Consider the following 25,340-nt stretch of genomic DNA (forward strand, 5'->3'; position numbering starts at 1 on the left):
GCGTTGAGTTCGTAATAAAATTTGCAATCGATTGGCACTCAAACGTGAAAACGGTATTTTTTGTCAATTTTTGGCACAAAAAAAAAATAACAATAGCCCCTTATGAAAAATGCAAAAATCGGACATTTATTTAAGTCTCCTAAGTCTACCCGAATATCATTTGGATCGTTTATTGCGATAGATTACATTTACTTAATAACTTCATTCTTAACTTCATATTTAAAAATATATATTTCAGTACTAGAAATAACACAACCTTTTAATTTTATTATATTTCATGTATCTTAATAGAAAGAAAATCTCGAGCCACCCTCGTTTTCTTCGTTAGAACTCGGACGCTGCGATTGGCGTGTTGCCCGCCCAATTCGTTAGAAGAGGACAGCAATACCTACGCCGCCATTTTATTAAGGCTTGTGCGTCGTAAGCCGGCGTATTGCTGACACAATGCGTTAGAAGAAGACAGCAATACGCTCGTCGCCATTTTAACATAAATAGCTTATAATAATAATAAGGTGGTCCCAAAACACATCGTTTTAATTTGTCCGACATATGAACTAGCACAAACATTAGATATAAGCAACGCTAAAAACTAATCGCACCTAAAATAAATAGTCCGTATACGTTATCTGAAAAAACACGATTCAACCACTTATGAAAAATGCAAAAATCGGTCATATATTTAAATCTCATAAATTTACCCGAAAATTATTTGGATCGTTAGCTAAGGTTGTTAGCTGGTAAAAACAGTCATACTTTCGGCTGAGACCCAATGTAGCCATCTTTTGTCATAAAATATCAACGGAAAAATTCTTGTTCTTGCCATAAGTTATGAATCCACATTTGATCTAAATATTATCAGTATTTTATCCGAGGCAACTCAACAAATGGTCCAAATAAGGACCGCCATACCGCGTTGAGTTCGAAATAAAATTTGCAATCGATTCGCACTCAAACGTGAAAACGTTATTTTTTGTCAATTTTTGGCATTAAAAAAAAATAACAATAGCCCCTTATGAAAAATGCAAAAATCGGACATTTATTTAAGTCTCCTAAGTCTACTCGAATATCATTTGGATCGTTAACCGAGGTTGTTAGGTGGTAAAAACAATCATTTTTTTAGCTGACACCAAATCAAGCAAACTTACGACAATAAGTTACAAATTCAAATTTTTAACTAAATAATTTCAGTATTTTATCCGAGGAAACTCAACTAATGCTCCAAGTAAGGAGCGCCATACCGCGTTGAGTTCGTAATAAAATTTGCAATCGATTGGCACTCAAACGTGAAAACGGTATTTTTTGTCAATTTTTGGCACAAAAAAAAAATAACAATAGCCCCTTATGAAAAATGCAAAAATCGGACATTTATTTAAGTCTCCTAAGTCTACCCGAATATCATTTGGATCGTTTATTGCGATAGATTACATTTACTTAATAACTTCATTCTTAACTACATATTTAAAAATATATATTTCAGTACTAGAAATAACACAACCTTTTAATTTTATTATATTTCATGTATCTTAATAGAAAGAAAATCTCGAGCCACCCTCGTTTTCTTCGTTAGAACTCGGACGCTGCGATTGGCGTGTTGCCCGCCCAATTCGTTAGAAGAGGACAGCAATACCTACGCCGCCATTTTATTAAGGCTTGTGCGTCGTAAGCCGGTGTATTGCTGACATAATGCGTTAGAAGAAGACGGCAATACGCTCGTCGCCATTTTAACATAAATAGCTTATAATAATAATAAGGTGGTCCCAAAACACATCGTTTATAATTTGTCCGACATATGAACTAGCACAAACATTAGATATAAGCAACGCTAAAAACTAATCGCACCTAATATAAATAGTCCGTATACGTTATCTGAAAAAACACGATTCAACCACTTATGAAAAATGCAAAAATCGGTCATATATTTAAATCTCTTAAATTTGCCCAAAAATTATTTGGATCGTTAGCTGAGGTTGTTAGCTGGTAAAAACAGTCATACTTTCCGCTGAGACCCAATGTAGCCATCTTTTGACATAAAATATCAACGGAAAAATTCTTGTTCTTGCCATAAGTTATGAATCCACATTTGATCTAAATATTATCAGTATTTTGTACGCGGCAATATAACAAATGGTCCAAAAGAGGAGTGTCATACCGCGTTGAGTTCGAAATAAAATTTGCAATCGATTGGCACTCAAACGTGAAAACGGTATTTTTTGTCAATTTTTGGCATTAAAAAAAAATAACATAGCCCCTTATGAAAAATGCAAAAATCGGACATTTATTTAAGTCTCCTAAGTCTACCCGAATATCATTTGGATCGTTAACCGAGGTTGTTAGGTGGTAAAAACAATCATTTTTTTAGCTGACACCAAATCAAGCAAACTTACGACAATAAGTTACAAATTCAAATTTTTAACTAAATAATTTCAGTATTTTATCCGAGGAAACTCAACTAATGCTCCAAGTAAGGAGCGCCATACCGCGTTGAGTTCGTAATAAAATTTGCAATCGATTGGCACTCAAACCTGAAAACGGTAATTTTTGTCCATTTTTGGCACAAAAAAAAAAAAACGTTAACCTCTATGAAAAATGCAAAAATCGGCCAATTAATTAGGTCTCCTTAATCTACCCCAAAAATTATTTGGATCGTTAGCTGAGGTTGTTTGCTGGTAAAACCATTAGTTACTTTAGTTTTTAGTTGTAGTTGTATAATATAAGTACTATTTTAAATTGGAATCAGCAACAGCTGTATCTAAACTTGATAGCTGGTTATTTTAGACCATATTTATTGATTGTGTTGATTTTAGATGTAAACTGTCCGCTTATTTTATTGAAATATCTATGAACTCTTATTATTTTGTCCACTCACCTGATTTCGTTGTTAATCCGTGAGTGCTTTTGCGTTAAGCCGTTTGTGCTTCATTCGGCTGTAAAGAAATAGATTTTATAAATGAGATATACATACATATAACTACAATAAATAAGATATACATGCTGTGTGCTAAAAGAAAAAAAAAATTGGGCAACTTACCTTTTAGAACAAATCGCTCGTCGACAAAAAATATCAACGGAAAAATTCCTGTTCTTGCCATAAGTGATGAATCCAATTTTTTCACTTAATAGTATCAGTATTTTATCCGAGGCAACTCAACAAATGAGAAGTGTCATACCGCGTTAAGTTCGTAATAATATTTCCAATCGATAGACACTCAAACCTGAAAATGGTATTTTTGTCAATTTTTGGCACAAAAAAATAACATTAACCCCTTATGAAAAATGCAAAAATCGGCCAGTTATTTAAGTCTCCTTAATCTTCCCAAAATTGATTTGAATCGTTAACTGAAATTGTAAACAACAGTCATTATTTTAAATAAGACCCAATTTAGCCATCTTACGACAACGGAAAATTCCTGTTCTTGCTATAAGTTATGAATCCAAATTTTTCACTAAATATTTTCAGTATTTGGTCCGAAGCAACTCAAAAAAATGGTCCAAATAAGAAGAGTCATACCGCGTTGAGTTCGTAATAAAATTTACAACCAACTGGCACTCAAACCTGAAAACGGTAATTTTTGTCCATTTTTGGCCAAAAAAAAAAACGTTAACCTCTATGAAAAATTCAAAAATCGGCCAATTAATTAGGTCTCCTTAACCTACCCCAAAAATTATTTGGATCGTTAGCTGAGGTTGTTTGCTGGTAAAACCATTAGTTACTTTAGTTTTCAGTTGTAGTTGTATAATATAAGTACTATTTTAAATGTGAATCAGCAAACAGCTGTATCTAAACTTGATAGCTGGTTATTTTAGTCCATAATTATTGATTGTGTTGATTTTAGATTTAAACTGTCCGCTTATTTTATTGAAATATCTATGAACTCTTTTTATTTAGTCCACTCACCTGATTTTATTGTTAATCCTTGAGTGCTTTTGCGTTAAGCCGTTTGTGCTTCATTCGGCTGTAAAGAAATAGATTTTATAAATGAGATATACGTACATATAACTACAATAAATAAGATATACATGCTGTGTGCTATAAGAAAAAAAAAATTGGCCAACTTACCTTTTAGAATAAATCGCTCGTCCACACGTCCGTCCTCTTTGAGTAGTCCCTGCTAGTGAGCACTGCTCACGCAGTTTGGTCAGAAAGAGAATAAAAGAGGGAGAGCGAAATAAATGATGGCCGCCGGCGCACACTGAATGCTTCAAAATGCACTGTGCCCAAAAATACCTAGCATTGAATTATATTCCATTGATTATTGCTTTTGCGTATATTAATACATACATATATATACAATTAGTAAATAGCTTATAAATAATGATTAATTCATTAATGAAAAATAAATAGAACAACTTAATAAAAAGTTAGTAATAAATAGTTTTGTATTGTACATGAACAAAAATTAATAATTATTATTAATGTAGAGGAAAAATTATGGTGAAGCATTCATTTTCATTTTCTTTAAATTAAACATCCCCTTTTTTTCTCCAAGTGAGCAAGCCGTTTGATTCCACCGTCATAGAGGGGTAGAGAGAGAGAGAAAGAACGGTACTTAAAGTCAAGGAGTGGAGTGAACACAAAGAGAGAGGGCGAAAAATACGTTACATTTTCGTTGAATACCGCGCATTAAAATATGTATGTACATATGTAAGCATCTGAATAACGGACCGGAAAAAATGGATAAGACAAGGAAAGGAAATGGTACAGATGCGCAAAATAGCACAGGTCACTTGTCTGATTGGGTGGTGGTCTTTTTATTTTTTGTTTACGTTTCGTTGCTGGTTGCCAGAGATTAAAATGCAATGATGTAATTTAATGGTAATGTAATGGTGTTGAAAAAAAATTGCAATCATATAATCTTTTTAAGGGAGCAGAGCGAAATGTTAGGCAGAGGGGTTAGAGAGGGAAACATTTATTTACAATGAGTGCAGTATTTAAATATATTATTTTACCTTAGAAAAGGTACCAAATCTTTTAAGTTTAAAAATCGTTCAAAATGCCGTTGTCTTTACTCACCGTCGCTTTCTTCCGTTGCCAAAATGAAATCAGTTGCAAAATGAAACAAGAAATTTTATCTACATACATGCACACATGTATATGTAATTGCACTATATACCGGCACCTGATCACACACACATACATATATGTATATGCCGCATGTGCATGTTTAAGCACGCACGCCTACGCAGCACAGGTTAAACTGCGTCACCCACTAACTATACACACTTGTACGCATTACAATACCTTAGGTTATGAGTCCACCATATGTCGATTGTTTAACTATGAACTATTTAGCCACATAAGTTTACGTTTTTTTTGGTGGTGGGAGAGGCACCTTTTTGAATAAATTGTTCGGCCGCTGGCGTCGCCTCGTCGTTTTAAGCCATATTTTGTTTCCATCGCAGGTCGACTGCCACTCTTATTAACGAACTATTTGAACTAAAAAAAATGCAAAAAATCCACGAGTGCGCTTTGATGCGATGCGCCTCTCCATTCGTTAATTCAAAAATGTTTGGTGCTAAGGAGCGCCCCGCACATTTTGGCCAGGTGTTTTGTTGTTGCGGATTGAATTTCAATTACCCGAGAGCGTGACCGCGGGGAAAATGTTTTCTTTTATATCAATCTTTTTCTTTAGCGACAGCACTGCTTTGCATTTCAGATTTTTTGCGGGGCCTTTCTTACATTTCACGAGTTTTATTTCGAACAACCCACAACCGTTAAATTTTTTTTCGACTGCGCGCTCAGAAAAACGTAAGCAACCGTATGTCCGTAAAAAAAGGGAAATACGTAGTGAAATACGGTCCCACCAAAATGCTTACAGCGATAGCCGAGACACCCTCCAAACACTTGCGTGTGACCGCATTCGATATACCGTCGGGTATCGCTAGTCCATCTCTAGTAATCTAAGATATTGGAATCCATCAGCTGTTTAGAAACATTTTTCGCCTTCCTGTCGCGTTTCCAAATTTCCAAAGGAAGAACTGAATAGACCCGTATCAGAAATGTCCGCCGGAGTGGAGGACATCAAGCTGGAAGCCCTGTCCCTCAGCGAGGGGATCCGGAAGTCGCCCGTCTGCATAATTGTGCTGGGGATGGCCGGCAGCGGCAAGACCACGTTTACTCGGAGTCTTATACAGCACGCCCAAGAGAAGTTCAATCCGTACGTGGTTAACTTGGACCCGGCGTGCCGGGAAGTGCCGTACGCTGCCCACGTGGACATCCGGGACACGGTCAACTACCGGGAGGTGATGAAGCAATATCAGTTGGGTCCAAACGGCGGCATAGTGACCGCCCTAAACATGTTCACCACCAAAATGTCTCAGTTTGCGGAACTAGTGCGTCGCGCCGGCGAGCGGGGCCACAAGTGGTGTGTGATCGATACGCCTGGACAGATTGAGGTTTTCACCTGGTCTGCATCCGGAAACATTATCACCGAGGGTTTGGCCACCATGTTCCCCACCATAGTGGTCTATGTTATGGATGTGGTGCGCAGCGCCTGTCCCACCACGTTCATGTCTAACATGCTCTACGCCTGTTCCATCCTGTACAAGACACGATTGCCATTCCTGGTGGCGCTAAATAAGGTATTGCGTTAATACGCCCTCCGAATTCATTACTAATCAATAATCCTTTCCTGCTTCCACCAGATCGACCTGCAGGACTGCAGCTTTGTGCTAGACTGGATGACAGACTTCGAGACCTTCCAGGAGGCTCTGGAGCAGGAGCAGACCTTCGTAAGCAACCTCACGCGCACCATGTCGCTCACTCTAGACACCTTCTACGAGAGTCTAAGCACTTGCGGCGTTTCGGCCATGACGGGCGTGGGCTTTGCCCAGCTCCTGAAGAAAATTCTTGACTGCGTGACGGAGTATGAGCGGGACTACAAGCCCGTGTACGAGAAGATGCGCCAGGAGCGATTGGCGGAGCAGGCAGCGGGTCCCAAACCTGCCGACAATGTGGAAGATGACGGCGTCCCAGTTAACCTGGGAAGGGATCTGCAGGTAGGAACAGTTTTTGAGTAATTGCTAACATACTTCATTGCTTTAAAATACCTAAGGATCCACCTGCGAACTCCGGAACCAGCGTATTTCTTATGGCTCCTGGTCTCGTGCCCCAATCCGCCGAGAATGACAAGGAAGAGGATATGGAGGAAGACCCGAAGGGCACCATGGAGGACCAGGACTTTCACAGCTTCGTGCTGAATCACCTTACTGCCCAGCAGAGCAAGCGGGACAAGTTGCAGCTAGAACAGTCTCAGACTTAGAGTGATATGGAACCCATTTCAGTTAGTATCTTTTAATATAGTTTTCCATAAAAATACATCAGCGGTCGGCAAGCAATACAATGACGGCAGAGACCGAGCAGAACTGTTTCCTAAGCCTATGCCTATGCTTCATTGGGAAGCGGCCGTCCGCTGATATAGATATTATAGTCATACATTTTTGAATGATTTTCAATGTGGAAATCAAGGGAGATTATTTTCCTTGAGATATGGAATCAAATACTTAATTTAGGACACACGTTTTCCATTGTTTTGAGATTTCTTCTTTATTATGCACTTTAACAAGCAAAAACATTCAATATAGTGTGTGTGTTTGTCATCTCCGGTCGGATATCTGTTTTGTGTATATGGATTTAGTTTAGCTTTGCAAATTAGTGATAACATATACATATGGAGGATATATCCCGCTTGTAAATGTAAATGCAAGCCTTATACTTTGCGTAACATATTTTTGTAAATATATATATATATATATATATATATATATATATATATTATGTATATATTATGTGTGTATATATGTTGAGCAAATCAATTTTGCGTTGCGAGTGCCCCGCCCGATATCTTATGCTATATAGTTGCTTCTCTGGAGTTGTTTTTTTTATTATTGGTTGTCGCTTTAAATATTAGGCTTACAAAAATACAGATCATCTCAAATACTTGTCAATGCTTCACAGTTATACACAGTTTATGTAGACATACAATAGTCCCTCGCTACAAACTCTACTTCCTTGCTGGTTTTACTGCCCAATCTGAATTTATTCTGCAAGCTTTTTGGGTGTTTTATGTTTACTAGCTGTGCAGGATTCTAACATAAATTTGAATCCAGATCCTTGGCAGGCTAAATGCATCCCTCAACATTTTTGTGCTTTAAATCAAAAATAGTCCACGCTCGGCAAGGAGAAGCACTTTTTACGCAAAAAATATTCTTTTTCTGGACGTTTTCATTTGATTTGGGTGCGATTTCCTTGGGTTCACACGAAATTTAGATTTGGTTTTTTTTTTTTATTTTATGTATCTTACGATTTTATAGGTAAATTTTGCGGTACAGCGCGGCTTAGAGCAGCAAGAATTTTTAAAAGTGGATTACAAATTATACAAACTCATTTTTTTGAGTAAAATTATGTTAAAAAGAGCTCCCTTTATTAAGAAGTATTGTTGATGTAAATAAAGATTTAATATTTTGCATTGATATTGTTTTTTTCTTCCTTCGTGCTTTAAAACGCACTGTACCTGTTAGTATCCTAATTTCTTTGTGATAAATGGAAATTTTTAGGTTCAATCATAATTCTAATTTAGCAATTTAAATTATCGAGCTAGCTCAAGAATATTTCATATATATACGTATTTATATTCATACATTTATACGTATGTATCTTAATGGATCGAGGAATCAAGCTCTCACACACACATTCTCAAACACACACAGATGCACACAACATTTTGGGAAGGTAATAAGATACTTTCGAAAAACGAGTTATAAAAGCATTAAAGATTTTTTGGAAAACTATAAAAATTAGCTCGCTTGTGTTCATGTCGGTTCAGAAACAGTCTTCTTCATTTTTGGAAATATTTTTTTGTTTCCTTTCCGCTTGCTTTTTTTGTAGAAAGGGATGAAGAAACATAACAGAGAAAGTTTCTTAGGTTTCGGTTTAAGCATATTAGCTTGGCTTGTTGGACAGCGCTGAGATCCGCTATATTTACTATAGAGTATGGGGCATTCTTAGCTTAAATTACGCATGTCTCAAAAACGGAAGTGGGCAATATCCCAGCGATTTCGGACTGGTTAAGCAGGTCAATAAACAAAAGCTTCATTGAAAGGATAATTGGGAATTATCTGGGAATCATCTAGACGAGCTCCAATTAATCGTCGTCCGACATATTGGTGGCGGTCAGCAGGGTGGCGTTATCCTCGGTGCCCTGTTCCTCAATATCCTAAAAAATGTATAATGTCTCGGTCATAAACATTGATATTACGAAGCTTAGGAAATAAACATATTATATAACCCCCAAAAAAACTCTTCCAAAACTCTTTTTCTACAAAATATATGTTTTTATATATTTAGCAAATGTTTTGCTTGCTTCGTTACACTCCTGTTTTTTTATATTTTCTTTTTCTTTTGTTTTTATAAAAATAGTTTTACATGCGAATAGGACGATCGGAAATTGTTAAATCATTTGTCAGCAGTTAAACAATTTACTTATTACAAGGAAGAACAAGTAAAAAACACACGTTACATTAAGCTTGTGCTTTTTTCTTTTAATATATATTTTTTTTCATTTTTTGTGTATGTATAAAAATAAAAAAAATTGTTTAAAAAATGTTTTAAACTTAAAATGAAACAAAAACATTTAGGCTAAGGATAGTTTCTTTTGTGTGTCGAGGAAATAAATGCAGCATAAATGTTTGCAGTTGAAGTTTTAAGCTAAACGAGATTTTTCGATTCTAATCGTGGCTATAAATCTGCTATACTCAAGGCTCTGTTTATGGTGCTGCTCTCTCTATCTCTCTTTTGTTTTAAATTGGAAGTGTTCGGAAGATGTTGTTGCTCTGAGTTTCCTGGCTTCTCACTTGAGCTTCTGCTTGATGGGACTGGGCGAAGTTTGATCCGCTTCGGGCAGATCGCTCTCCTTTTTGCGCTTAACCTTGTCCTTGGGCGCTTTAGCAGGCTTTTTAGTTTGCAGCGCCAGCTTAGCCTCGCGCTTGGCCTCCTTTTTGGCCTCGCGCTTGGCGCGCAGTTGCTCCGTGATAAAGGAGAACACCAGGTAGCCTTGTAGAGCAATCAGACCGCCTAAAGCTAACAAGGACCTCAGTCCACCGATTCCGTAGTACAAGGTGAGCACTCCAATCACAGACGTGGCGAAGCGGATCAGGAAGAATACACCATTGTTGACCACTCGCAGCTTGGCCAGACGCTCCTCGCGATCGAAGACACCAATCAGCTGAAAGATGTGCGACAGCAACTCGCTTAAGTAGTGCAGCGTTAATAATACCAGGGCCAAGCGCTGGAAACTTAGCGTATATGCCAAGACAATCAGGGTGAAGCCGCTGATCGAGTGCACAATCTTCGGCTGCTGCTCTTCCTTGGTCTTGATCTTTTGGAAATACAGCTCCGGCAACATGTGCAGATAGTAGGCCAACTGCACCACAAAATAGAACTTGTGCAGGAAGCTCATAGGATGGTCGGGGAAGCTCTCCCACAGTTGGGCCACCTGGCCGAGATATCCCTCCTTTAGCATGACATGGGCGCCCCAGGCAAAGGACAGCAGATAGAAGGCGACCAGTTGGCCAGACTCGTTAAAACGGGCTAGCTTGAACTTTGACAGGTGCAGCTTTTTGCTGATCTTGTCCAGCACGAACTCCTGAATAATCGCGTGCATTATGATGCAGGTTAGCGTGTAGAAGAATATCGCACAGTAGTCCTTGATCCCTGCAATGTATGTGTAGGCCTTTCCATATGGCTGCTCCCTGCTGGGATCCTCGCCGCTGACATTATGATGCAGGGATATAAACGCACTGGCAAATGCCGCCGTAGATTCGTTCATGAGACCGACCACGAAGACCATGGCCACGCAGGATATAATGTCCGCATGGTTTTGGATCACGAACTCGTGGCTCAGGATTGGAGGATTCTTGTTGCTGGTCTTGCGACCGAGTCCCGGCTTAATGGCCATCTTTCTGGTGATTCAGGGGGTTCTGGAATAGGGGTTGAGTTGAGTTGGTTATAAAAAGACTACTGGCTGTGTCATTTGATCCTCTGGTGGCTTCAAAAAATTTTTCTGTAGAAGGGCATCTGTTTGAATACAGTAGTTTTGTAATAGCTCTATATTTTTGATACGTCTGGTATATATATGACAAGCATTACCTGCAAGATATTATCTTAATATTGTTTTAAAATAAAGATATAGTTTATTTCTTACGAATTCTTTGATACAAAATGTTACTTTCCTATTAATGTTGCGGTGTTTGGTTAGTAGTAACTGGAGTATTCTTGAACGGCTCCTGTTGTCGATAAGTATTTTACACTTTTCCTACTCAAAACTTATCATTAGTCAAGATCCTCTTTCAGTTAATACCAAAAATCTGTTATCGACAAGGGCGTTCTTACAAGCCATATACAAAGCAATGCCTACTGTTTTCCTTAACCACTCAACACTCCTATAACTATTCATATCTACAGTATTGATGATGTCCCATCTCCTCCAACATATTTTGTGAATCCAACTGTTTTTAAAAATGGGAGCTTGCTTTTATTTTCTTTGAAAAATATTCCCAATTCATCTTGGTTTTGTAATATGTTGTCCTGGCACTTTGAGGAATTACTACTGTATTTAAGATGCTCCTCCAACCACAAACACACAATTTGCCTTGTTGGCATTGCACACACATACGCAGCCAAGGCTGAGCGCTCCCACTCACACATACGCGCACATTGAGAGACTCCAAGAGACACGCTGGCAAATTGTTGTGGTTGCCACTGTTACTCACAGGATTATCGCCGTTCCGTTCTCCGTTTTGGCCAATCTTCCAGCCAACTGCTGATGTGCAACGTGATTTTGCTGACGTAGGCGTGTTGCGGCTGGCACACAGTAGCGGCTCCGATTCGGGTCTTGATCTGGAACTGAATCGGCACACAAACTGAAATATCTGCTCTGGGCGCTCTGCCTCTGGTGACTGCGCTGCCTCTGCTCACCTGTGTGCCGCGTGCGCGTGTGTGCGTGCGTGTGTGTTTGACCAGGGATGCCACATCTATATCGGGCATATTTCAAGCTGCACTTTTACACACTTTAACTATTATGCACCGTTGCACTCCTTTGCCCAACCATTTTTTGTTTGATTTTATTTCGCTAGCAATGTGTATTTAAAATTTTTCCCAAACTCCGCTGTTTTTCCATTTTGTGCAGCCCTGACAAAAGTTGCCACGCGTAAAACTCTCGCCATTCGCGCCATCTCGCTCACACGCAGACCGGCGTGCGGACTTTTTCTCTACCGCATTTTCAGGCGTTCGATTTTTCATGTTTCAAATATTTAGATTTTTTGAAATAGTTGTGGTTTTTGACCTACCTATCGCTTACACAAGCTTGGCGACCATTTTCATTGTTAACCAGGGCTGCAGCGCCTGTAACGTTTTTGGGGCTGATTATTTTGTTTAACGGTCTTGTTTTTGTCCGGTTTATTTGATTCACTATTTTCTGCTTTACAATTTGTTTTTCTCACACACCAAATTCAAGGACTTTAACTTTTTAAGTAATTTAACTTTCACTGGGCGACTGTTCAGCCCTGTTGAAAGGGCTGCCAATTCAAGGGCTGGTCTCACCATAAGCGCGTAATTTGAATGTTAAGGTTTCAATAAGGTAGGAAACTGCTTAAACTAAGTTGTTAAATGGTATTTAAGTTGCATACCCTTTTAACAACATATGTATTGCTAGTTTAATTTAAACAGATCGCATGGCTGTTTACACATCAAACCATAAATGCCTCGAAATGGACTCGAGCGCACGCGACCCACAACCCACATTCTTCTAGTTCGTTGGTTAAATTAATTGCATTTTGTACTCACATTGCGATTTCGCTTGCGGACGGAGGACACAATGGTGCGCTTGTTGCGTGCCACCAGGCAAACCGTTATTATCAAAATCACTCCGATGAGGGCGAAACCCAAAAGAGCGGGCAGCAGAACACTGTCCTCGTCCTTGTAGCCCTGCAAAAGAGAATTGGGTTTAATTATTGTCTGAATTCGACAATAGGGTCACCTGGTAATAGTATTCTAGCTATAACAGTTTGTGCCCAAATCTGCCCATAAAGGAACCCTGCAAAGCCTAGCCTGTGTGGATACAGGGACTCTCGACCTACTTTCAACCCAATGTCATCTTAGAATGATGAATTGGTTCATAAAATAAGCATAAAAAATTTCGCTAGCGGTACTGAGCCACTGAACCCCTTAGTACAGAATATACGAAAACGATTGCGTGCGACTTACGGTCCATTGGAAGTAGGTCGAGGGATCAATGTAAGCCCAGTGCGTTTTTATCCAGGCGCTGTTGCTCCTTCCATTGCCCAGGCCGATTCCCGAGTCCGAAGATTGTTCTTCCGTGTCTGATTGTACTTGCATCCTGGAATTTTGGCCAGCTCCGTTCTGAATTTGGGGTTCCTTGGCTTTGGCCAAAACGGGTGGCATTATGGGTTTCTTGGCAGCGGATTTCAGAAGGGGAACCTGGATGATTCGGGTGGTGATTGTGGTGGCAGGCGGCGAATACCGCGGTGTGGTCATTGGGTGCTCCCTGGTTGTAGTAGTGGTTGTTGTTGTAGGAGCTTGGGTGGTTGTCGTGGTAGTTGTGGTGGTGGTGCTGGTACTGGAGCTGCTGATGGTGGTTGACATGGTGGTGGAGTTTCTGGTGGTACTGGCATTCAAATTGGTTTTATTCAGGCGGATTATGAACTGTTCGATACCATTCCGGTTAACAATCTGCACATTTCTTCCCACATTTTGCTGTAGCAGGGGAGATCCTGTGGGTGATATGGAATTCCCGACAGCCTCTCCACTCCCCCCCGATCCTCCTCTTTGTGAGCTATGGATCAGCGCCGCCTTAGTTTTTAAGAACCATTCTGTAGGATTTGGTAGACACTCGGCAGAAACCAAAAAGGGTATAAGCACGGCTCCAATGATCACGGTGCACACAAAAATTAAGCCCAAATAGGCGAAGAAGGACCGCCGTCGTCGCTGGCCTTTGGCCTTGACGGGTCCTGGAGAAGAGGTTGAAGATCCGGAAGACGAGGCTCCTCCGCCGGTAGAGGCCGAACGTCCTGAGCCTGAAAGTTTTCCCTCGATGCGGAAGTCGTCGTTCTGCGGCAAAATCGTGTACTGCAGACTATTTTCCCCGTGCCTAATGGTTTTATACATTTTGTTGTAATCTTTGGATTCGCCTCGGATTCTTCCGGAGCTCCCTCGTTCTTCTTTTTTTCTAGCTTGGTGCAAATTTTTGTTTTTTTTAAGCTCCCTCTTTATTTTTGCGGATTGTTGATTGCTTCCTTAGGTTCTTTTGCTTGTGGCTTCTTCTTGTCCTGGAGGCCGGTTTGATCCTCAATTGAACCCAAATCAGATCTTTCTGTTTTGTTCCTGGAAATAAAACTTCTTTAACTTCTCTTCTTCTCTCACTTTTTCTTTCCCATTACCTCTTTAACGGAAAGTACTCAATATTCGCTCACCTTCGATTTTCTGCAGGTGTCCGGGTAAATAACTTCGTATCCTTTTTCCACGATTTTACTGCAAATTGTGTGCCCCCCAGCTGTACAAAAATTACTGTGTTTTGTTGTCGTCCCTTAGGAATATTATTTTTGTTCCTGTTTCTACTTCTGATGCTCCTTGCGCATTAAATTTTATGTTTTTATTGATTAAGCTTTTGTTGTTTTTTGGCGCACGCGCATTTTATGAGTGTTGCATTGGGCTTGCCGCAAAGGATATTTTCCAGTGCTGACAAGGGAAATCGGTAATTTAAATCTCTAAATATGCAAATAGTTATTCAACAAATAAATAAAATAGTTTAAAAATAAAGTTATGGAATAAACTTTTGCCATAGGAACGATCGGATAATTAATTTCAAAAGAATACAAAGAACTTTATATTTCGTTTTCGGAAAACATATACAGTTGTAAAGTGATATGGAATATTTTCTTAAAATTTCTGTAATTAGTTTTAAGCTTTCTAAAAATCAGAAAGTTCTGTACATACAATGCTCCCACGGAAACGACCTGCTATTGGATCAATCAGAAATTGCGGCCGCAGACAGATCCAGATTTACGAGGTAGTCATATACCGATAAGCCAAAACCGAGGGTTGGGTTAAAAAAAAGGTTTCAGCGGTAGCTTATCGGGGGTCGATAAGCGGAAACCTAAGTATTTTCCTCGCGCAATGTGCAGTGGGTTTTTAGTCACGTAAAATATTCCAACCCCTTAACAACATCTACCGGGAATAACGAATTTTTCCAAAAACGATCACAACAAAACATGGTGTTTCTTTTACTCCTCGGTCTAATCTTTGGGATTCTAATAACCCTCGTGGTCGTTGTACTTAAGCTTTTGGGCTTGAAACCGCCATTAATTTTTGATAAATACCCACTGAAAGGTATCTTCTATAGGGTGAAGTTTTGGATCGCTCTATTGGTTCTTCGACGCCTGAGATACCGTATCTATCGAAGGAATGAGTTGTTGCTCGGATCTGACGATCATCTGGCTAAGATTGACCGGCCCCAAGAGCTTAGCAACGATCCAAAGAGCTACGATGTAGTCAGCTTTATGGCTGCCAATAAAGAGGGTCACAAATTGATGGTTACTATGGAGAGAAGAAGGCGTGGAGTTCTGAAGGCAGCTTTGTACCTATGGCTTCCAGAAAAGGGATTGTTCAGTTCCCCAAACTTGCCCGATATGATATATTTCACAACCGAGGGTGGAGAGGAAAGCCGCGAGTTCCAGGGTGGAGGTTTCCATGTTTATCTAGAGGAATGTATGAAAGTTTGGCGGATTAAGTACAAGGGTGTACTGAAGAGTAATGGAGAGGTGGTAAAGAAAGTACCTGTGGAGCTGAACCTCCGTTTCAAGAGCTCTTCCGCCGAACATTTTGATTACAACCGGGATCTCAGTTCCTCTTTGATAGCTGACTCCATAGCCAGAGAAGCCTGGAATGAGAAATTCTATAGTCTTATGCGAAGTGTCAATCACATCGTGGAAAAGCGAACCCACTATGAACAGAGTGGAGAGCTCGCGGGAAAAGTCAACTTTAATGGCGAGGCTTTTTACCTGAAAATGCTTGGCTTTCGAAACCACAGTTTCGGAACCGAACGTTGTCTGAGCTCCATTAACCGGTACGTGTACTTCGCTCTGTTTATGGACGATGGCAGCAGCATGGTTGTAGGAAATCTCAGCCAGCCCTCCTTTTTCCTTTCCTCCCTGAAGGTCGGTTACGTCTGCAGTCCCTCGGGAAAGTATCAACCCCTGACTGAAAGCAATTTCGAGCTATATTCTTACGGTGAAAAGGGAATTCCCCCTCAGCACCAAAACTTCGTTGTGCGCACCGAGGAGAAGGAGTACCTCATCCAGATCCAAGTTAAGGAATCAGCTGTGCGGTATGTGGGGGTAGATTGGGAGTCCAAAGTCTTCAATCAGTTTGTGGCCTGTACGGTCAATGGAGTTTCCGGTCAAGGACACGCAGAGTTCCTCTATCGCCACAAAGGCGGCAGGCCGGATGATATATCTTCTAGGGACCCCAGCTGGTACCAAATCATTAAGCAATTCGAAAGGAGCCTGACATTGCTGGATGTGGAGGATGGCGATTTTATCTTCTAGGAGTCCAAGGAACCATTTCATTTATTTTTGTTTTTTAATTTAAGGTGACAAATGGAGCGTCCATAAAAATACACTTTATTTTATTACGAATTTATAATCAACTGGAAATTAAAGTTCGCGCAACGTAATTATTTTATACAAGGAATTTCCTCATCTATGTATATATTAGTACACCAAAAGTGGCTGGCTTATGCAATCTTTCAATCCAAACCTTGTTTATTATACCCATTACTCGTAGAGTAAAAGGGTAAAACAGATTCGTCGGAAAGTATGAAACAGGTATAAGCGTTTTCGACCACATAAAGTGCACATATTCTTGATCAGGATCACTAGCCGAGTTGATCTAGCCATGTCCCTCTGTCCGTATGAACGCTGTTATCTCGGAAAATATAAAAGCTGCAATACTGGGATTAGGCATGCAGATTCTAGAGATTCCTGCTCAGCGCAAGTTTGTTTCGTCAGTGTGCCACACCCGCTCTAACGCCCACAAACCGCCCAGGCCTGTGCCGCCCACAATTTTCATTCTAGAAAAAAAATTTAACTGAAATGTATTAGTCTCGTTTGTGCCTATCGGTTGACCCAAAAAAGATTGCTGCGCAAACTTTGACGCCGACAAACCGCCCAAACCTGTGGGGCCCACAATTTTCATACTATTTTATGCCCCACATTACCATACATTGAGACCGTGGGTAGGTGGTAGAGGTGCAGAAAACCTCGCTCTTCCAATGTTTTAAACACGGATGTAACATCGAAAAACATCGATGTTTCTGCACCTCTACCTCTACGCCACCTAATGGCGCATTACAATTTCGCTTTGCTGCTTAACGGGTATCTGATAGTCGAGGTACTCGACTAAATCGATCTTCCTTGTTTATTCTATCAAATTAAGTAATTTACGGAATGCGACAAACAAATATATAAAGTGAAGGGGATCGGGTGCATCTGCAATCTAATATAGTGTAGAAAATCTCCCTTTTCGTACCATGTCCGATGGGAAGTTCGACCACCGGTGCAGAGAGAAGTACTCTCCTCTCAACAATCGGTTGCAGGTCCGTCGAAAAAAGAGGGCCAATCGACAACTAATGGCAAGCTGCAGGCGAACGGAGAAGTCAAGAAACGGATAAGATTGGTCAAGCAACCCCCCTTCAACCAAGTCCTAAGAACTACCCTGATTCAAGTGGTCCGGGGTTTCCCTCCATAAATATTCGCGTGACGGTCGGATTATATGGGGCATAAAAGACAACTGTGCTAACTTATCGCTCTGTTAGGGCATAAAAACACAAGACTAAGCGCCCAGGTGTGTCAGGAAGTACCGAAATCGGTTCTTTAAAATTGAATATAGGAAATGCCAATAATATCACAATAATATTTTCATAGTGAGTTCCGACCTGCAGCAATGTCAATTAACGATTTCCTGATAAGTCACGACCATTATTAGCCTCGTTTATATCCCATATCTGTCATATACACAGGTACCAGCGATAATCATTGTCAAATTCTACCCACCGACTTACCTAGAATTCAGTCATATCATGCATTGTTAACAGAAATCGACTTGATTATTTATGCACGTATCTATTAAGTGGTTTTCCCTTAAAGGTAATTTTATTCATAGTTAGATTACAGAGTTATTAGATTATTTATTGGCAAAACATGCGAGTCATGAAGATAGGAATTTTCCATAGAAGTCAAGGAAGAACATCGATTCTTCTTATTGCTTTCTACTAATCGGTTTACTTTAAATAATTTTAATTAATAAAAATTTTTATAATTTTGACTAGTTTTAATGAATTTTTTTCAGGGCATTCAACACCAATACCTGGAGGTATACTATTCACCAAAAGTCTGAAAAGTATATGTTCGTACCCAAAGGTACTCAACATGACCACACCCAACAAATCAAGCAGTAGCCAAGTTGGGAACAGTACCAGGCGCTCAGTAGCACCCACTGCATATGAGAATGGCTGATCAGCATATTATATGTCTCACTAACTCACCGTCTCACCGACTCAACGGCACACTGACCCCCCAATGCAGTCAGCACATTTTGCAGTGTCAGCCAACTACGCAAAGTCAACTACGCAAACTGCTACCATAATCATAATTCCCTGACCTACTTTAGAATATAGCCTACTTCACTAATCATTACACTAAACTTCCGTGTTCCAAGTAGTATATAAACATGTACCAAATGAAGAATAAATCAGTTATCAACACACCTCTTAACTCCGCGGTTCTACTTCCTACATCTGGGAATAGGGCTCGTAATACACTATCTCAACTAGCAGCTAACCACGTTAGCTCAACCTCAGCGCAGCTCAGCATCGCCTGTGGTCCGGCATCGCAGTAACCATCGTTACCATTGCCGCGACGCGATCGTCCTGCCATCAAAGCGTCCCCGTGCCAGCGACAAGTGCTCATTACCGCCTTGTCCCGCGGTGTGACCCGGAAGTGTCTACTTCGGTTAGGCACAAACATTGGTGACCCCGACGTGATCCTTTAACAACAAAGGATCACACTCAAGCAACCCCCTTCCCACTAAAGGACTCACAGCTTTATCCAGCTTCATAGGATACGCTTCTTCTTCCAGCGTCACAGGAACTTCAGCTTAATCCAGCTTCACAGGATACGCTTCGTCTTCCAGCGTCACAGGAACTTCAGCTTCATCCAGCTTCACAGGATACGCTTCTTCTTCCAGCGTCACAGGAACTTCAGCTTAATCCAGCTTCTCAGGATTCGCTTCTTCTTCCAGCGTCACAGGAACTTCAGCTTAATCCAGCTTCACAGGATACGCTTCGTCTTCCAGCGTCACAGGAACTTCAGCTTCATCCAGCTTCACAGGACTCGCTTCTTCTTCCAGCGTCACAGGAACTTCAGCTTAATCCAGCTTCACAGGATACGCTTCGTCTTCCAGCGTCACAGGAACTTCAGCTTAATCCAGCTTCACAGGATACGCTTCTTCTTCCAGCGTCACAGGAACTTCAGCTTAATCCAGCTTCACAGGATACGCTTCGTCTTCCAGCGTCACAGGATCTTCAGCTTCATCCAGCTTCACAGGACTCGCTTCTTCTTCCAGCGTCACAGGAACTTCAGCTTCATCCAGCTTTACAGGATTCGCTTCTTCTTCCAGCGTCACAGGAACTTCAGCTTAATCCAGCTTCACAGGATACGCTTCGTCTTCCAGCGTCACAGGAACTTCAGCTTAATCCAGCTTCACAGGATACGCTTCGTCTTCCAGCGTCACAGGAACTTCAGCTTCATCCAGCTTCACAGGATACGCTTCTTCTTCCACCGTCACAGGAACTTCAGCTTAATCCAGCTTCACAGGATTCGCTTCTTCTTCCAGCGTCACAGGAACTTCAGCTTCATCCAGCTTCACAGGATACGCTTCTTCTTCCAGCGTCACAGGAACTTCAGCTACATCCAGCTTCACAGGATACTTAGCTTCATCCAGCTTCACAAGATTCTTTGTTTCCAAGACACACAATATGTCTACTTCATTCATTGAGGAAACAAGTCACACAAGAATCGATTTACACAATCGATTACTAGACACACAAAACGAGCTGCAAGGGAAAATCCAACAGCTCATTAAGAATTATGGCAAGGATTCTGCCGACCGACGCCACCGAGACGGCTATTATTCTGGTAAGCTAAATCAGTTAAACGATCTCTGGCGGCAGTTTTGCGACCTAGATGAAGAAGTCCAGCAAGCGGCACTACCCACTGGAAGTGAGTACTCTTCACGACTAGTAGCACTTAAAGAGCTGGTCGAAAAATATCAGAATATCTTTCTGGACAACATGCCGACTGGAAGCGGGCTTCCGAAGGCCCCCAGACGAACGTCGGCCAACATCAAGCTCACAACAAAAGATCAAGTCAAAGGAGATTCCGCAATTGACACGGTGATCCGACAGTTGCAGAGAAGATGCAACGAATTGGAGTCATCATTAACATTAGCCTCGAACGCCCCAACTGTCACCCCAGCCTTACAAAGGCACCTGGATCTCCATTGGGCGTTACTGAGGCAAGCCCACGACGAATTGGATAGCACACCTGGGGCCGCAGCTCTGGCAGAAGCAGAGCTAGCCCAATTCCACACATTATACGAGGAATACGAAATGAGCCTGCTACGAGAAAACGACGCGCCAATGAGCCTAAACTTGGCACTTCCGCCAATTAGCATTCCGGAGTTCAACGGCGAGTATCTAGACTGGCCACGGTTCCATGATCTCTTTGTGGAATTGGTACATAACAAACCATATTCGGCCAGTCAAAAACTACATATTCTACAGAGTTCGCTTCGTGGGGAAGCGAGGAACGTCTTGACAGACACAGCCTTCTCACAGGGTGGCTATGACGACACCTGGTTGCGGTTGAAGGCCAGGTACCAGAACGGCAAAATACTAGTATTCGCCGCCATAGCAAAAATTATTGACCATACGCCCATAGACGGTTCCTCGCGCCAACTAAGGGCATTACATGACACTATAAAAAACTCAATGAGTACTCTTCAAAACCTCGATATCAGCATAAAATCCTGGGATCCAATCTTGTGTTTTCTTATCAGAAGAAAACTAGACCAGCAGTCTCTAGCTGCTCTAGAAAATTCAGCGGATGCACCAACGGAAATTCCAACGTTAAGGAGTGTACTAACGTTTATTGAACGGCGCGCTTGCATGCTGGAGACGATAAGCGCTCAACCTACAGCAACACTACGCCATCAGTCAGTTTACAACGAAGAGAGCTGTAAGATTTGTCACCTAGGACCACATAATCTTAGAGCATGTAGCCGTTTCCAGGAAATGGACCCCAAAACACGGCGCCAAGCCATTATTCAAATAGGAGCATGCACAAATTGTTTGTCTACAGCTCATATGGTTGAAAACTGTGGATCACCGACCAATTGTCGAGTCTGCCAGCAACGGCATCATTCACTGTTACACAAAGGACCGACTAGCAATCCAGTGGCCGGCGCAGTAACCATTGCAGGCTACGACAACGTAGGAGGATATACTCTGCTCGCGACTGCCAAGGTCTCATTACAAGGGCCAAACGGTCAATTACAAACATGTCGCGCTGTAATAGATGGTGGATCACAGGTGAATCTTATCTCAAGGAGAATGGCAGATCTGCTATCTCTTAAGGAAAGGTCACCGATTGAAATATCTGGAATCGGAGGAAAGATATCTACAGCAATTAGATCAACACTAAAGCTCTCATCATGTACATCAGGGTTTGAAAAACTATTAGAGGTATTTATTATGCCCACAGTCATTACAGACCAACCGTCAGTACCGATTACAACCGATCTTAATATTCCCGAGGGACTGCCGTTAGCAGATCCGGACTTTCGGCAACCTGGACCCATTGACCTAACCCTAGGGTCTGAGGTGTATTCTCGTGTAATAACCGGTGAACTTCTTGAACTAGGACCTAATAAACCTTTGGCACAAGGCACTAGGCTTGGTTATGTAATCACAGGTTATCTCAATAAGGAAACCTCATCTGATACGGAAATCAACCCTATTCTGGTAGAAGGCAGAGGTGATTTTGCAGGACCGAACGCTGCTTATGAGCCAACAAAAGATAAAAATCCGATGAATATAGAACCGACTTCTCATCAATTTAAAACCTACACGAAGGCTGACTTTGGTTCAACATTTCTAAACCTAACCAAGAAATATATTAGTTTTGTTGCAGAATGTCCACATACCATAGACGTGCCAAATGATCAAGATCTACGAGAGCACAATTTCAGTCCCCACGATAATGTCAATTTCATCGCAAAGGGGAGTGTTAAGCAGCATCAAGAAGATGTGAAGGACCTGAATCACAAACAGGAACCGCAGTTGAAGGAAAGATCCACCTTGGTCAATGATTTGTTAGGTGCTTCCTATACAATTCGGTCAAGGGCTGACCGACATCACGACTTAATTGAGGGTACCCCTCAATGGGGGGGAGAATGTTCGTACCCAAAGGTACTCAACATGACCACACCCAACAAATCAAGCAGTAGCCAAGTTGGGAACAGTACCAGGCGCTCAGTAGCACCCACTGCATATGAGAATGGCTGATCAGCATATTATATGTCTCACTAACTCACCGTCTCACCGACTCAACGGCACACTGACCCCCCAATGCAGTCAGCACATTTTGCAGTGTCAGCCAACTACGCAAAGTCAACTACGCAAACTGCTACCATAATCATAATTCCCTGACCTACTTTAGAATATAGCCTACTTCACTAATCATTACACTAAACTTCCGTGTTCCAAGTAGTATATAAACATGTACCAAATGAAGAATAAATCAGTTATCAACACACCTCTTAACTCCGCGGTTCTACTTCCTACATCTGGGAATAGGGCTCGTAATACACTATCTCAACTAGCAGCTAACCACGTTAGCTCAACCTCAGCGCAGCTCAGCATCGCCTGTGGTCCGGCATCGCAGTAACCATCGTTACCATTGCCGCGACGCGATCGTCCTGCCATCAAAGCGTCCCCGTGCCAGCGACAAGTGCTCATTACCGCCTTGTCCCGCGGTGTGACCCGGAAGTGTCTACTTCGGTTAGGCACAAACAGTATAATTATTCTTATAGACTCAAAAATCGACATTCGCGCTTGAGCTACAGCGTACCCGTTTCTAGTAGCTATCTTCCAAACTGTCATTTTGTAGATCTATAACAGCACAGTACGTTGCTGGGCTTACGATTCCTAAATTTTGAAGTTGCTATCCTACCAAATTTCACAATGTTTGAGATGGGAAATAGTCCGGAGAAGGTTCCCCAGGGGGAGAGTACCGCGGATTCGAAAGCAGATGAAGTCAGTGAGTCCGTCCGCTCGCTGGAGACCCATGCCACGGAATCCACAGAGCCGGCTTTGAGTCCGGCGGATTTGCCTGCCCGCAGCCGGAAGGCGTTTCTGCGGCACATGATCGGTCAACTACCGGAATGTGTTCAGAACCGCATACGAGCACTGAAACAAAATCAGCTGCAACAGGTACGCATTTCGGAGCAGTTTTTCCGAGAGGTTTACGAACTTGAACGGCGATTCTACGGCCAGAGTTGCGCCCTTTTCGATGCGAGGCGGGATATTTTAGATGGTTTAGTAGAGCCACCTTTCCAAACGGAAACCTCCTGGCCCGACGACCCGCAGGATTCGTTGTTTCTGGACTTTGAGAATAACGAGGAGCTGCGCCAGTTAAGGCTAAAATTGCCCCAAGTTTCTCCGAATACTTTGGGTGTTCCACGCTTTTGGTTGACTGTCTTCCAAAATGTCCCCCTGCTCTCCGAACTAGTTCAGGATCACGATGAGCCGCTGCTGGAATGCCTCGTAGATGTGCGATTAGCTTACGATCAGGATAGCTACACGGTTAGCTTTCAGTTTCGACCTAATGGCTTCTTGCACGATTCTTCGCTGCTGCTCACGAAGCGCTACTTTTTGCAACACTCGGCGGATCAGGAGTATCCGTTTTTGTTCGAGGGTCCGGAAATAGTGCGCTGTGAGGGCTGCCATATCCATTGGCGCGATGGCTCAAACCTCACGCTCCAAACAGTGGAAGGCAGGCGAAGGAATAGATCCCGCAGTGTCACCAAGGTCCTGCCCCGCGAGTCTTTCTTTCGGTTTTTCGCTCCGCCCCAGGCCTTAGACTTGTCCCTTGCGGATGAAAAAACCAAGCTAATTTTGGGCAACGACTTTGAAGTGGGTTTCTTGCTGCGCACGCAAATTGTCCCAAAGGCAGTGCTCTTCTACACTGGTGATCTGGTGGATAGCCTGAACGAAGGCACTCCAGACAACCGCTCCTTGTCCTCGGATACGGATCAAGAGCATCTCTTGTGAATATTGCCCGCTGTAGAGCAACAAAATTATAAGTTCAAAAGCGTTCGACTGTTACCGATCATAAATAAAATTGTATTGTTTTGCGACAATCACTACAAGCATTTGGGTTAACCCTTCTCTAAGGGCTACTTAAATATGCTGGTGTAGTACTCCTCCTCCAGATCGTACAAATCCATGGCCATTTCGTCGCGCAGTTTCATTAGCTTTTTGTCACACTCGCTTTGCGTATTTCTAAACAATTGCGAATTGTTTGTGATGGCCTCGTTCACAGAGTGGAAATCGTTGAGGATAAGGTACTGCTTCAGGTCAGCCACTAGCTTCATAAGCGACTCGCCGGCGCGAACTAAAATAAGGGGTATAGTTTAGGGATTTGGCTCCGATCTTCTGGGAACACAATAACTCACCCATATTGGCCGCGCGGACTTGCATTTCCAGAGCATCCTGTTCGCATTGCGTGGTCTTTGAAATCTGACTATGACTCTCACGGCGCGCCAGCTTGAGGATTTCTGGAGGGGATAAGTATAATTATCTATACCAGGTTGCCTATGTACTGCATTTATACCCTCAAAATTCTCCAACATGCTGCGAACGTCATCTTTTAAGCGCGCATTGTAGGATTTCAAAAGCGCCTCTTTTGATTGCGGCAATATCGTCGTCCTGGACCCGCTGGCCATTGTTGATACTTCTTTGTTATGTGCGTAAATAAACAATAAATAAATGGCCAATTTAAACTGAGTGTTTACTTTAGGCCAGATAACGATAGGCATTTTTTCGATAACGCCCTATCGACGATTCGTGAGTCCAGGGTGCAGCAACAGATTCCAATCGGTAAACTGGTTCACTAAACCGGGTGACTCCAAAATGAACCGAGGCTTAAAC

General features: G+C 41.8%; 6 protein-coding genes across 8 annotated transcripts; 3 read left to right on the forward strand and 3 right to left on the reverse strand.

Annotated features, from left to right (window-relative positions):
- Positions 1–5,896: 5,896 nt before the first annotated feature.
- Positions 5,897–9,520, forward strand: LOC108015260 (GPN-loop GTPase 1). Of its 2 annotated transcripts, XM_017081615.4 has the most exons (4): positions 5,897–6,579; positions 6,643–6,996; positions 7,053–7,280; positions 9,416–9,520. In XM_017081615.4, exons 1-3 carry the CDS (start codon positions 5,998–6,000, stop codon positions 7,257–7,259), a joined length of 1,143 nt encoding a protein of 380 aa, XP_016937104.1. In that variant the 5' UTR covers positions 5,897–5,997; the 3' UTR covers positions 7,260–7,280; positions 9,416–9,520. The 2 variants fall into 2 exon arrangements, with proteins under 2 accessions (XP_016937104.1, XP_016937105.1); XM_017081616.4 differs by lacking the exon at positions 9,416–9,520 and having other exon boundaries at positions 7,053–7,580.
- LOC108015261 (uncharacterized) lies at positions 7,870–14,672 on the reverse strand. 2 transcript variants are annotated; one of them, XM_017081617.4, is made up of 4 exons: positions 14,485–14,672; positions 13,259–14,395; positions 12,839–12,979; positions 7,870–9,212 (listed from the first exon to the last, which is right to left on the reverse strand). In XM_017081617.4, exons 2-4 carry the CDS (start codon positions 14,177–14,179, stop codon positions 9,141–9,143), a joined length of 1,134 nt encoding a protein of 377 aa, XP_016937106.2. In that variant the 5' UTR covers positions 14,180–14,395; positions 14,485–14,672; the 3' UTR covers positions 7,870–9,140. The 2 variants fall into 2 exon arrangements, with proteins under 2 accessions (XP_016937106.2, XP_065723973.2); XM_065867901.2 differs by having other exon boundaries at positions 14,452–14,672.
- On the reverse strand, positions 9,308–10,952 carry TRAM (translocating chain-associated membrane protein 1). The gene has a single exon (XM_017081619.4). It carries the CDS (start codon positions 10,950–10,952, stop codon positions 9,846–9,848), a length of 1,107 nt encoding a protein of 368 aa, XP_016937108.1. The 3' UTR covers positions 9,308–9,845.
- A 523-nt stretch (positions 14,673–15,195) lies between the features above and the next one.
- On the forward strand, positions 15,196–18,429 carry LOC108015057 (uncharacterized). The gene has a single exon (XM_017081297.4). The coding sequence runs from the start codon at positions 15,283–15,285 to the stop codon at positions 16,615–16,617; it is 1,335 nt and encodes a 444-aa protein (XP_016936786.2). The 5' UTR covers positions 15,196–15,282; the 3' UTR covers positions 16,618–18,429.
- Positions 18,430–23,204: 4,775 nt separating this feature from the next.
- LOC108015027 (nucleosome assembly protein 1-like 1) lies at positions 23,205–24,461 on the forward strand. The gene has a single exon (XM_017081257.4). It carries the CDS (start codon positions 23,373–23,375, stop codon positions 24,459–24,461), a length of 1,089 nt encoding a protein of 362 aa, XP_016936746.1. The 5' UTR covers positions 23,205–23,372.
- A 51-nt stretch (positions 24,462–24,512) lies between these two features.
- Positions 24,513–25,236, reverse strand: MED22 (Mediator complex subunit 22). The gene is made up of 3 exons (XM_017081258.4): positions 25,024–25,236; positions 24,866–24,967; positions 24,513–24,804 (listed from the first exon to the last, which is right to left on the reverse strand). Exons 1-3 carry the CDS (start codon positions 25,226–25,228, stop codon positions 24,587–24,589), a joined length of 525 nt encoding a protein of 174 aa, XP_016936747.3. The 5' UTR covers positions 25,229–25,236; the 3' UTR covers positions 24,513–24,586.
- Positions 25,237–25,340: the final 104 nt, after the last annotated feature.

This window comes from Drosophila suzukii, chromosome X, assembly GCF_043229965.1.
Source record: "Drosophila suzukii chromosome X, CBGP_Dsuzu_IsoJpt1.0, whole genome shotgun sequence".
Lineage (NCBI taxonomy): Eukaryota > Metazoa > Arthropoda > Insecta > Diptera > Drosophilidae > Drosophila > Drosophila suzukii.

Excerpts from the sequence above, each read along its gene's own strand:
- LOC108015260 (XM_017081615.4), top strand. The coding sequence starts at position 5,998 with ATGTCCGCCGGAGTGGAGGACATCAAGCTGGAAGCCCTGTCCCTCAGC. Across the intron at positions 6,580-6,642 it reads TCCTGGTGGCGCTAAATAAG|ATCGACCTGCAGGACTGCAG; the intron begins GTATTGCGTTAA and ends TGCTTCCACCAG. Across the intron at positions 6,997-7,052 it reads ACCTGGGAAGGGATCTGCAG|GATCCACCTGCGAACTCCGG; the intron begins GTAGGAACAGTT and ends AAAATACCTAAG.
- TRAM (XM_017081619.4), bottom strand. The coding sequence starts at position 10,952 with ATGGCCATTAAGCCGGGACTCGGTCGCAAGACCAGCAACAAGAATCCT.
- LOC108015261 (XM_017081617.4), bottom strand. The coding sequence starts at position 14,179 with ATGTATAAAACCATTAGGCACGGGGAAAATAGTCTGCAGTACACGATT. Across the intron at positions 12,980-13,258 it reads CGACCTACTTCCAATGGACC|GGCTACAAGGACGAGGACAG; the intron begins GTAAGTCGCACG and ends TCTCTTTTGCAG. Across the intron at positions 9,213-12,838 it reads TCCGCAAGCGAAATCGCAAT|GATATTGAGGAACAGGGCAC; the intron begins GTGAGTACAAAA and ends TACATTTTTTAG.
- LOC108015057 (XM_017081297.4), top strand. The coding sequence starts at position 15,283 with ATGGTGTTTCTTTTACTCCTCGGTCTAATCTTTGGGATTCTAATAACC.
- LOC108015027 (XM_017081257.4), top strand. The coding sequence starts at position 23,373 with ATGTTTGAGATGGGAAATAGTCCGGAGAAGGTTCCCCAGGGGGAGAGT.
- MED22 (XM_017081258.4), bottom strand. The coding sequence starts at position 25,228 with ATGCCTATCGTTATCTGGCCTAAAGTAAACACTCAGTTTAAATTGGCC. Across the intron at positions 24,968-25,023 it reads CATGTTGGAGAATTTTGAGG|AAATCCTCAAGCTGGCGCGC; the intron begins GTATAAATGCAG and ends TATCCCCTCCAG. Across the intron at positions 24,805-24,865 it reads AGTCCGCGCGGCCAATATGG|TTCGCGCCGGCGAGTCGCTT; the intron begins GTGAGTTATTGT and ends CCCTTATTTTAG.